Source organism: Rhineura floridana, chromosome 7 (genome assembly GCF_030035675.1).
Source record: "Rhineura floridana isolate rRhiFlo1 chromosome 7, rRhiFlo1.hap2, whole genome shotgun sequence".
Classification (NCBI taxonomy): Eukaryota; Metazoa; Chordata; class Lepidosauria; order Squamata; family Rhineuridae; genus Rhineura; species Rhineura floridana.
Genome location: NC_084486.1, coordinates 49,174,880 through 49,186,891, shown reverse-complemented (window position 1 = coordinate 49,186,891; position 12,012 = coordinate 49,174,880). Strand labels below are relative to the sequence as shown.

The 12,012-nt window shown below is 42.9% G+C and overlaps 1 protein-coding gene across 5 annotated transcripts in view; it reads right to left on the bottom strand.

Annotated features, from left to right (window-relative positions):
• IDE (insulin degrading enzyme) overlaps positions 1-6,573 on the bottom strand; it is a 121,101-nt gene extending 114,528 nt beyond the window's left edge. Inside the window, exon 1 of one of the 5 annotated variants that reach the window (XM_061635544.1) lies at positions 6,524-6,573. Coding sequence is in view for 2 of the 5 variants with exons in the window: in XM_061635540.1 (XP_061491524.1) it covers positions 5,950-6,074 (125 nt within the window). In the remaining 3 variants the exon portion in view is untranslated. Of the gene's footprint in view, positions 1-3,149; positions 3,231-5,949; positions 6,155-6,216; positions 6,448-6,523 lie in introns of those variants that run through there. The other 4 variants (XM_061635542.1, XM_061635540.1, XM_061635539.1 and 1 more) reach the window with 4 other exon arrangements.
• Between the last annotated feature and the right edge of the window lie 5,439 nt (positions 6,574-12,012).

Here is a 12,012-nt window from a genome sequence, read left to right as displayed (position 1 = left end):
AAACAGAGCATATAACACCTATCCTAGTCCAATTTCAGTGGCTGCCTATACACTTCCGAACCCAATACACACTAATGGTTTTCACCTATAAAGCTCTTTATGGCTCAGTACCCCAATATCTTTTGGAACACCTCTCCCGATATAACCTACCCAGCCCCTTAGATCTTCCTTTTGAGGCCCTTCTCCAGGTCCTCCCTTTGAGGGAAGCTTGGAGGGTGGTGACAAGGGAGAGGGCCTTTTCAGTTGTGGCTCTCCATCGGTGGAATATGCTCCCCAGTGAGGTTTGCCTGGCGCCATCATTGACATCCTTTCAGCGCCAGGTTAAAGATGTACTTTTTCTCCCAGGCATTTGATAGATTGAGATGATGTTTTGTTTTTAATATGCTGCCAAAGCTTCCTGTGGCTTTGTGGGGTGGCATTGCTATTGTTTTGTTGTTGCTTATTATTTTATTTGTTTGTATTTTATTTGTTTTGTTTTAACATTGCGCAAGTTGCTTGGAGACCTTCAGGTATCAAGCAACTAATAAATCTTAATAATAACAACAACAACAACAACAACAACAATAATACACATTTATCTTGCTTCCTCTTTTCCTATGATTTCCCCTATAAGTTTGGGCTTACATTTCTTTAGGTCTTCCAGCAGTAAACTGGGACTTGTTTCCCACTATCCCTTCCATTTTCACAAGGGTCCACATAATATAACATTTCAGTGACAAAGGATGGCAACAGGTGACTATGAATTATGGGGATACCACTTAGAAGTGTCCCCAGTGGTAGCTTAAGTGTGTGATGAGCTAGTCCTTGACAGACCTCCAGCCACTTACTTCAAAGGGTATTTATAAACAGGGGCCATGCAACAAATTGGTATGGTTCCATTTTGAAAATATATTAACATATGTTTTAAAAATGAAGCCACCCAGTATACTACACAAAAACATGGGTTAAAAAACTAGACTTCCCTCTTTCACCAAGTGCTTTAACCAGAAATCCTGGTCACTTCTGTTGTTCCTTTTTATCCTCTCTTATCTAGTTGGTATCTTATAAATGCAAAAGAGAACCAGCCTATATTCCTTGTTGCTGTATAATCTCTTTAAAACAGAGGTGGCTAATCCCAGTTAGGAGGTCCAGTCTGAACCTTCAAGCAAAGTTTTCTGGTCTTCCAAGACTCCACCAGGTTTTGCAACAATGGTAAAAAGAAGGGAAAAAATGAAGCAGACACTGTACTAGGGCAGGCAGAGCCCAGTGCCCAGATGTGGATGCTAATCACTCTCTTCCTAGTCACCAGAAATATATTTTAAGTGCAGAGGGGATTACAATTCCCCCTTCTCAATTGATCTGCATAGATCAACTGGGATCTCGGGGGGGGCTGTCTGCATGTGTATTTCTTGTGTAAGAGTGTATATGTGCATGCAGGAGTGTTCACGAGCACATTATGGTGGCCACACCCACTACTGCGGTCACTGCGCTCGACGTCGAAGGCCCTTCTCCGGGTTCCAACGCATAGGGAGGCCCGGAGAGCAATAACTAGAGCTAGGGCCTTCTCAGTGGTGGCCCCCGAATTATGGAACGCCCTCCCTGACGAGATACGCCTGGCGCCTTCTTTGTTATCTTTTCGGCACCAGGTAAAGACCTACCTCTTTGCCCAGGCATTTTAAATTTAATTTTCATTTATTTTAATTTTAATCTTTTGTCTTAATTTTGTTGTTAAAAATGTTTTCTATTGTATTGTACTCATACCCACATGTATTTTAATCTGTTTTTACCCTGTTGTACACCGCCCTGAGAGCTTGTTGCTATAGGGCGGTCTAAAAATGTAATAAAATAAATAAATAATAATAAATACTGGTATGTGACCCTTGCAAGGTTAAAGATACCACTATGGCTATATGGCTGCTTTGGGTCAAAGAAAGTTCCCCCGCCTTATGGGGAGAAGAGTCTCTCACTTAACACACTACACAAAATTTTTATCAAGACAAAGCCTCTATGAACTCAACAAACCTTATAAGAAATCTGACCAACGTAGCCCACAACTGTGGCATAAACATTTCAGGTCCCACCATAGATCATATAATGGCACTATAGGATATGAGGGACATGTGTGTACAATTCAAACATGACACGCTCCCCTGAAGCAATGCCTCCATACTGGAAGTGGATCAAGGCACTGCGATGCATCTGTAATTTTTAGAGGCTTAAGTAATACTTCACAAGGAGAGGGGGTGCACATGCCAATCCAGCAGCAGTCTCTGGACCAGCTACACCCAGTACTTTACCTGGGGATAATCCAATGGGCCACCACAGGTTCACATCACATTGCAGAACCCTACTATTAACTTACTTGCCAGAATACAAAACTCTGCTGCTCTGTTTCCAATATTTTACCTACAAAGATGCCATTTTATTTTTTGGAATCTCTGCTTCTAAGAAAAAGTTAAAATCTCATCTTTAGCTCCTACTACCAAAGAAATATTCAAATATGAACACAGACTAATGAATCTACTGAGAAACTGAAATAGCAACTAGGAAAATTTGAACTGTCTATAACTTCCAAATCTACAGAGGGCCATTTTAACTATTAACTATTAGCTATTCATTTAATCTTCAAGTATTTGCTTACACAATTTCTACAACTGATGTTTCATCAGGATGTATGACAAGAGAGGAACAGTAATTTTTTATTGTAATCACACATAAGGAGTCAAGCCAGGTGTCAGAAAGGAGAGCTATTTTAAGGAGCCCACCCTACGTGTTTGCCTACACACACAGAAAGAATTGTTAAGATTAAAAATACTATAATTCTTACAATGTTAACATTCATTCTATTACAATCTCCTCTAATGGTTAGAGTGTTGAACTACAACCTGGGAGACCAGGGTTTGAATCCCCACACAGCCATGAAGCTCACTGGGTGACCTTGGGCCAGTCACTGCCTCTCAGCTTCGGAGGAAGGCAATGGTAAACCTCCTCTGAATACTGTAAATTATGAAAACCCTATTCGTAGGTCGCCATAAATCAGGATCGACTTGAAGGCAGTCCATTTCCATTTCTAATGGGGTGAAGAGGCAGAGATGGGCAAAAAGGGAGGAATAAGTGATACATTATTTCATACTCTGTGACGTTGCAATAGAAATACACTGGTAGCCTACCCTTTGGTAAATCACAGCCCCAATAATGTTGGAGATGTGGAGGGAGTTCAGAAACTTCTCCTCCTGGAGACAACAGTCTTTCCTATGAATAAAAAAAAAAAAGCTGATGAAAGATACCAGTGCAAGGTGGGAGGCTAGATGGATTATCTCATTGTCATTAGTATCGGCCATGTCTAGATATCCATAGGATATATAAAAATCGATCTCCTATCTATTGCTCCAGCAAAAAGAAGTCATAGCCTGAGAAGGGCTTCAACATCTACTTGATCAACCAATTAAAACATTCTGACCGACTAAAGAGATATCCTCAATTAATCAAGCCAGATTTTTTTTTTAAATGGTTCCTCCAGGAAGTTAGGGAATACGGGTTGCTTTGTCAAATACATGCATCATCTAAAGAACAAAAAAAAAAAACCCTTCAGAAATACTGTTTTTTTTTTCTCATGTGCAAATTTATGTAGATCAATTAAACATTAAGATTTCTTTAACTGGGTGACAGACCCATTTCTGATGTTGCATGCATGTATGCACATGCACACAGGAAAGATAAACAAAAACTTGAAGTAATCCAAGGTGTTGCCAACTCATTCTACAGATTGATTAATTTTTAAAAAAGTAAGAATTGTAGTCAAGTACGAACACAAAACTTTCAAGGACACAATCACACATCAACTTCAGTAAATTTTGTAACATAAATATTGCTATAATTCCTGCCCCATATCTGCCCTTCCTCCCAGCTGAACATGAATTTCAGGTCCTTTTCCACAGCCACAAAGGCTTGCCATTCCTCTTGTCTGTTGACTCACCTTGGCCTTTAACTTTCACATTCAGCTGAGCAGATGCTTGTCATTATCACTGAGGCCCACACTATTCTAACAAGCCACAGTGAAGCTATCAAGATTCTGGTCTGGCTGACAAAGAATAGCAATTAAAGGGGCTTGAGATCTTTCATCTATGTCAGAAAAGTGCTATTTGCAGCTTGATCCTATGCAGAGGCATGAGGGCCAAGGCCTAACAGAATCTATGGGTGCATCTATTTCCAACATACTGTATCAAACTATTAAATTCTACCTTTTGTGAATCTTTGTCAGTTGAGCTTTCTGAACATATCATACTATATAGTAACAGATTTATCATTCCTAGAAATGTTTGCTATTTACTAAAGATAACAGATGTAAAGTTTAAAAATCTTGCTACTACATAATACATTTACTGGAAACTTTTGCAATCAGATCTTTTGTGTGTTTACTGGCAGGCATCTCCCACCGAGTTCAATGGAGCTTAATTCCAATGTCACATAATACCCCCTCGTACTACCATTTGACTACATTAACCTGAGCCTGCACATTTTCAGAGCTCTGTATGCTTTTGTTCAGCTCCATGTTTGTTCTATCTACTGCTTACTCATACGGAACAGCCTGTTAGCATACAAAAGTCCTCAATATACCTGCAGTATATTATCCTTAACTATTTACACCAATTGTTGCCTCAGTTGTATTCAAGTGTGAATTCTGGATATAGACCAAATTCTGTTGTGTTCAATTACAACATACCTCTTAAGTTTTGAATGATTAATAGTGCAATTCTATACCTGTCTACTGAAAATACGTCTTGTTGAGTTCCCTGGAGACTTACTCCCAAATAAGTGTGTTTAGGATTGAAGGATAGGTGACAAGACATCTATACAGGAAAACAGCTGCTAAACATTGTCAGAATCACAATCCTGAAGGATTAACTTTGAAAGGTGTCCAGTGTTGTCCTCACCAACGTAATGTGGAGCTAATCAGTTCCCCAAAACAAGTTATCTGAACTATACTTCAAGTCTTCATAATAGCAACACAAGCATTAGAACCTAATCCTCTACAAAGCCAACCGGTATCTGATAAACCTGTTACCTAGTGTAAGGAAGTACTTTCCATCATCCCTACTGGTAAGCAACTAATATTGCCAACTCAGACAAAACCGTCAGTCTAAAAACAAAAACAGAGCAAAACGCTCACTTGGATACATATGTTTTACACACTTGTATCTGACACACAGAGAAACATTCACGTGCTGATGGCAGTATTGAAACATGATTCTGGTGTCAAGAAAAACTAAATTTCCGAGACCTTTCTGCAAAAAACATTCTTTCACTCAAATTTTAGTATTGCTTAAGTTGGACTCTTGCTTGCTAAGTTCTTCCCAAGAACACTGGTTAGGATCAATGTGACGTTAGATTCCTCCCGCAAAATATGACTCCCAGCAAAATACAAGTCGGGGTGGAGTAAAAAGAAGGGAACGCTACTGAACGTATTTACGCCGGCTGTTTATTACTTGCACACCAGTAGAACTCATTCGATGACATGGTTGCAAGTCGATGGGCTCCTCACAGCCACATAAACCCTCTCCGCCGCCCCCCCCCCCCGGCTACGGAGAATCATTTAATGGACTCTGAGTCCGGGGAAGAGGCCGCTGCCACCCCCTTCTTCCTTTCAAACAGCTCACTGGTAGTGTCGCCTTCTCTTCCACCATAAGTGGCATCCGCATTTAACGCACATTAGCGCTGATTCACCACTTCCCAGGCGAGACTCAAAAAATCACACACATTTTACTGTCTGTTACACAACCTGGGCAAGAAAACGTAGGTGGGAAGGAGAGACCCTCCCAGCCCATCTCACCAACGTCTTGTTACACAACAATAACACAAGGAAGAGGACGCACAAACCAAACCTCCCATACAGTTAATACAACCCCACCACCTCCATTTAGGGCAACGACACGCCGCGTGGTGAGGGAAGGGAAAACACCCCAACTATACCCAGAAAAGAAGAGCCGCTGTCGCAGCAAAAACAGACGAGGCGAAGTAAGCGGTCGGAGAAAGCCCCAGGAGAGAGACACAGTCCTGCTCAGGAGAGGAATAAGCCGGGAAAACCGCTGCCGCATATCCCGGCCCTGCCTGTTGTCGCCACCGATGCCAAAGCCCAGCCTATCTTTCTCCGCCCCTCCCTCAGCAGAAGCTGTCTCTGACCGGCGGAGGCGCCATTTTCTCTGCCCTCTTTACCCAATAGAGTACTTTCCTTCCTACCGCTTGACGCCATGCTGCGGCCTGGAAGCGCTGAGAAGAACCAAGTCGCTCTCCTAAGAGAAGTAGGGGCGACCAGGATGAGACGGAGGGCGGCGGTTGCAGAAACAACGCAGCGGGAGACGCCTACCGCAGCCAAGAGGCCAAGAATTGCTTGTTGCTGCAGCGGTAAAAAGGAGCAAAGGCCGGTGGCTTGGCTGAAGCTCGCCTTCTCCGAAGTGGGTTTTCCGTTAGGGTGAATGATAACAGCCTGGTGCTAAGACAACAGTGCTTTGCACACTTACTCAAGAGTAAATCCCGTTTAACTTACTTCCGAGTAAAGCACGTGCGTGCGAGAGGAACTGGCACACTGTGCGCGGAATGCGACCGCGCTCGCTCGCTCCCTCGCAAGCTATCAGGCTGTCCCCTTAGGCGTACACTTTCCTAAACGAGTTACCATCCGTGAAATTTACTCCTGCACTGCTTTCTCTGATTCTGGAGGAATAACCCGATCTGCAGTAGGGGCTGTGTTAGCTGATGGCAGGCGCGTTGGCAGGCAACAGCCTACTACACTGTTGTTTGTGAAATCTGCTGCCACAATAATGAAGCAGTCGACGGGCAGCATCACCTCGTCTCCCTTATTGGATCCTTTTAACAGCCCGATCCTATGCAGAGTTAGGCGCGCTAAACTCAGGACGAAAAGCCTTCAGAAATAACCCATCAGAAATAACCCCAGGTTAGAAGTAGGGCATGACCTTAATAGCCCCTCCTGACCTTTTTCATTCATCTTTTTCTTTTCCTTTTTGCTCAGAATGTTATTTACCTTGGTGGGTTTTTTTGAAAAAGCACAAACTATATACAAGCAAACCTTCATTTATTTATGTTCCTTTTGCAATAAGATATTAAGGTGTTTTTTTTATAAATAATTGCACATTATCTGCAAGAGTTGTTGTTTAGCTGACATTTAACGTATTTGAATTATATGAACAAAATTCAGACTTCTAGGAAGGTTAAGCAAATTTGGAAATTGTTTTAAAAATATAGCTAGATCTGAGGACTACCCTGATGGAGTACTTATGCATTCCACCTGTCTGGTGGTAAAGCTAAATAGTTTCACTATTTCTGTCTGGCTGTAGCTGAGCTTTACAGTGAGCAGGGATTCAGGCATAAATGGGATAATGAGGAATCCCATTAAGTGTCCCAAGAGGAAATTAAAAGGGCCCAGGAGGTGGGTCTTGATGGCGCAGGGAGATGGAAATCCCATTTTTGGAGTGGTAGTTACTGTCCTGCATCAGCCTCTGACATGCCATACTTCCTTTTGATTTACCAAGCAGATGAGCTGGACACTAAACATTCCAGCGGCAAAGCAAATGATTTGCAGGCAGAATTCTCAGGTGCAGTCCCTAGTTGAGTTAAAAGGATTGCATGTACTATAATTTATGTAAGTATGTAGCCAGTAAATATTGCACTGTGTTACTGTTTGTTGAGGGTTTTTTGTAAGATTATTAAGATTACTTTGGAAATGTTTTATAATAATAGTAATAGGGTTGTTGATAGCAAGTGCTGGGAAAGACCTCTCCTTGAGCCCTTGAAGAAACTCTGGCAGTTAAGAGTAGTCAGTACTGCACAATATAGAACAATGATTTCAGTCAGTATAAGGCAGCTTCCTTTGTACTCTGTGTATTGCTTGGCCTCCTGTTGCCTGTCCCTAAGATACCTAAATGTTGAATAAAGTTGTTGCCTGTCTTCATTAAACCTTAGTGTATTTGCTTTTCTTTTTTGCCTTATTCCCACAGTGAACACAAGATATTATTAATAAAATGCTTTTCTGTTCACACACTCAAATTATTGTACAATAAAACTAATACTTTAAAAATGTATTCAGAACCACACAAAATAAAATATCCCAGGAAAGCAGTTAACCAGTTTGAGGGCCAGACTACACACTGGCCTGATTTGCAAATCACTGTAAGCCAAACTATGGGCTACTGCAAGTGTGGGGAACTTTTGTCTACAACCTCCATCATCCTGGGCCATTCGCCATGCATGCTCAGACTGATGGGAGTTACAGTTCAGCAACATCTGGAGGTCCAAAGGTTCCCTACATCTGGCTTACTGGGACCACACAACCATGCAGGCTTCTGGACAGGAGCTTGCAGCCGCTTTGTTCTTCCCCAGTCTTTTTTTTGCTGCTGTGCCACACTAAACTAAGCCAACGTTGAACCTGAGCTCCAGGCTATGCTGTCTCCTTATTAACTGCAAGCTGTGCCCCAAAACAAACCTCGGCTACAGCTCAGGGTTAGTGAGGAAAGAGCTTAACCATGAGTCTGGGTTGGGCAACACACTAAGCCAAACCTTGGCTTAGTGTAGCAGAGTGGTACAAGGGTTCAGGCTGGAGCAAAGTGCTTGTGAGCTCATCTGTAGGGTCCTAGTATGCCATAGTTTGGCTTTCCATGCCATCTAAGCCAGACCTATATGTCGTGGATTTCTGAGATTGTTTCTCTCCTCCCCCCCGCTTTTTTTTAATGCAATGCAGTTTCAGTGTGAATCAAGGGGGAAGAAGCGGCTCAACCCCTTGTCAACCTTTCCTCTGCTCAAAATCCCCCCCCACACACACACACACTGTTATGACACGTGTCCTTGGGAACCTGAGTGTGTGAACCTGCCACCCACATGACCCATTAAGCATACCACCTTGAGAGGAGGGGGATATTTTGCTAGGGATAAAACAAGAGCTTTGCCCTGAAATGTGCTTAAATTGTGTGTGTATAACCCAAGAAATGCAGGTCCAACCAGACTAAAACAAAGCTTTCTTTTATTGAGAGAAAATAGAATAGCATTACAAAATTACTGGGTGCTTGGCAGCATTAATCATTAATATTCTAACCCATTCATAACTTTAAACTAAAGAGATCAAAGGATCCTATTACTATAGTGACAGGTAGGAGAGATTACCTATGCTAGGCCCAGGAGTGGGCAGTGTAATGCAGCTGAAGAGATGTGGAAGAGCTCTGAACCAAAATCAGGAAGGAATCTGTTTGCCTCAAGGCTTGTGCCGAGACACACAATCCCTGCCTGTTCTGTCTCTGCAGTCCCGCGTTGAGTTCTTTGAAAGCGTAGTTGCACGTGTTGGAGCTCAGATCGCCATTACCCCCCCTCTAGATCTCAAGCCTCTCTTTTTAAAAGACACTTTTTCTCTTCTAGTTCTGCTGAAAAAGGAGGGGTCTGGGTATGAGATGATTTTGTGTGTGTGCATGTTTCTAGCTGATGCTGAGAAAGACTACTTTTCTAAAGCTTTCTTTGAACAATGGGATGATTCTGCTAGGCTTGAGGGAAATCTGCCAAGGAGAAAACATTTATTCCAGTTGCTCTTGGTTATTTTTGTTGCTCCCAGGATGGCGTTGAGCAGTCCCTTACACAGTACCTCAGGAAAGCATAACCAGCCAGGCACCGGGGTGTGGGGTGGGAATTATAGTCCAGGAGGCTCCAGGGCCTTGTACCTCATAACACCATGGTTTTTCTCCTTCCTGTCCGACACAGGGTGAGGAAAAATGGAGTAGGTGATAAATGGCTGACAAGCAGTAGTGCAGTGGCAAACTCAGAAGTGTAGGTTCCCTTCATAATAGTCACAGCCATGCCCCCTTCTAAGACTATAAATCCTTTTAGGATTATTCTACAATCTGACCAGGCTTGAATACTGATCTTTGCTTCTCTGTTACTGTCACCATTTGACTGTCCTTTCTCACTCTCAGAAATATTGCTCAAATTACTGAATTCAGTGCCTACATGTTTGTCTCCTGTTGCTACCAAACTGCTTGATGAAGTAGATGGGATGCTATCATCAAGATTCACTGTTTCTTCTGCAATGCAAAATTCTCATTCTCCACACCTTGGCTTGGTGAAGTAGGAACTAATAGGAACTCCCTTCACTGTGACTGGCTCCAATCAGCAACGACAAGGAAGCAAGTCAGAAGACTCTTTTCAGTGGCTAACACACTCCCCCTTCAGGCTGATTGGCTCATAGGATGCTGAAGAGATAGGGATCCTGCTGGGACCTGGCTCCAAAAAAGTAAGGGGTCAAAGACATACAACCCTGAGACACTGCATGACTACACCGCTACAGTGATAAGAAATGGGTTGAACAGCCCCTCCCACCCCATTGATCCTCCACTCAAGGAAGCCATCTGCTGTTACTTTGCATTAAAAATATAAAGCACTGGGGTGGAAACAATTGGGAAACAACATGAAACATGTGATCTGGTCCTCAGACATCACAATAAAAATTCTCATAAATATCCTAATAATTTTACTGAGTGGTGAAAGAAATAAAAACCTCCCTTCCCTCTTACACTCATGCATGGTTTCTATATTCCACTGAGAGCCTTTGCTGGATCAGCAAGTGGATGGCAGCAACAGGGCTTTCAACTTGCTTACAGCAGCATTATGGATCCTTGTCCCTTTGGCGATTAGATCTGGATCTATGCACCTAGGTTGATGGGAAAGACTGTTCTGAAGATCTTCAAATGCAAAAGACATTGGCCATGTAGAGCTTCAAAGCTGATTCACTAATAGGCAAAAACCCTTGTAGTTTAAGAATGTCCCTATAGCCAACAGATATTTCTATCAAACTTTAAAAAGCAGGGGAATTGGGCAGCTATAGTGAATGCACCAGTGGAGCAGGAGACTTGACCTCCTCTGCTTATTGAGTTCAATGGGATTTACTCTTGTGCAATAATACTTAGGATATGTGAAACTGATTATGGGGGGAGGAGGAGGAGGAGGCAGCCGCCCTGTAGCCAGCCTTCCTTGCTGTAGTGAAAGCAGGGAGTTCCACTCCTCCTACTTTTACTGTCCCAGGAATCAATCCCCAGCCTTGGGCAATTGATCCTAGCAAACCTGGTCTGCTAGGGTTGTGTATGCTTACACCAACCCTGCACGGTAGTACTGCCACCACCCTTCTATTGGTTAACTACTCTGGGGTGAAGGGACCCCCAGAGCCCACTGAACACCTAAGCCTCTCAGGACCAGAGGCTTGATACCCTCCTGGCCCCTTCAGAAGTCTTAAGTGAAAACGTTCCTCTAGTACACGGTAGTTTGGTCAAGTAGCCAGGACTGAATTTAGGAACTGAACCCCTTCTCTGGAATAAACACACGTTGCTTTAAAATAAATAAAGTTTATTAAAAGAAAAAAATAAGAAAAGGGATAAAGGGTACAAAAGATAAAAAGGTACATACAAATAGTTTTGAGCAGCAAATCAAATCCTAAGACCAACACCCAAAGGGGCAAGGTATATAACAAACAATCTACACAAGGTTCTTGGCACAAAATGAAAATAATAAAACTAACTGCCTCAGCTATACTCACAAAGCCTCAGCTCTCTCTCAGTCGTTAGCGTCCTTCCCCTCAGGGACTGCCAGTCAGGAGGTATAATGGAGCCACTGCAGAGCATCACCATAAGCAAGGTGGTGCCCACAAGTGGAACACAGCCCAAAGTCCGAGGCCTCCTCTTATGGAGAAAATTCCTGCCTCAGCCGGAGACAATCAACTAATTAGCAGTTTCATCACAGGAATGATGAAATGATGTTCCCACAGCACCAGGCGCCGTTCCTCCTGGTTTCCCATAACAAGCCGAAGGAGTTTTTATGGCCTTGACGGAACCAGGCCCCTCTTGCTGATAGAGAGGTGCCAAATTGCTGCAAGCTGATACAGCTGGGCTGTAAAATCACCAGGTCACCGGGATGGGAAATATCAAAAGATTTAACTATTTGCTACCAGTGACCCAGGAAAATAATTAAGGGGATCAAACTGGCATGACACGC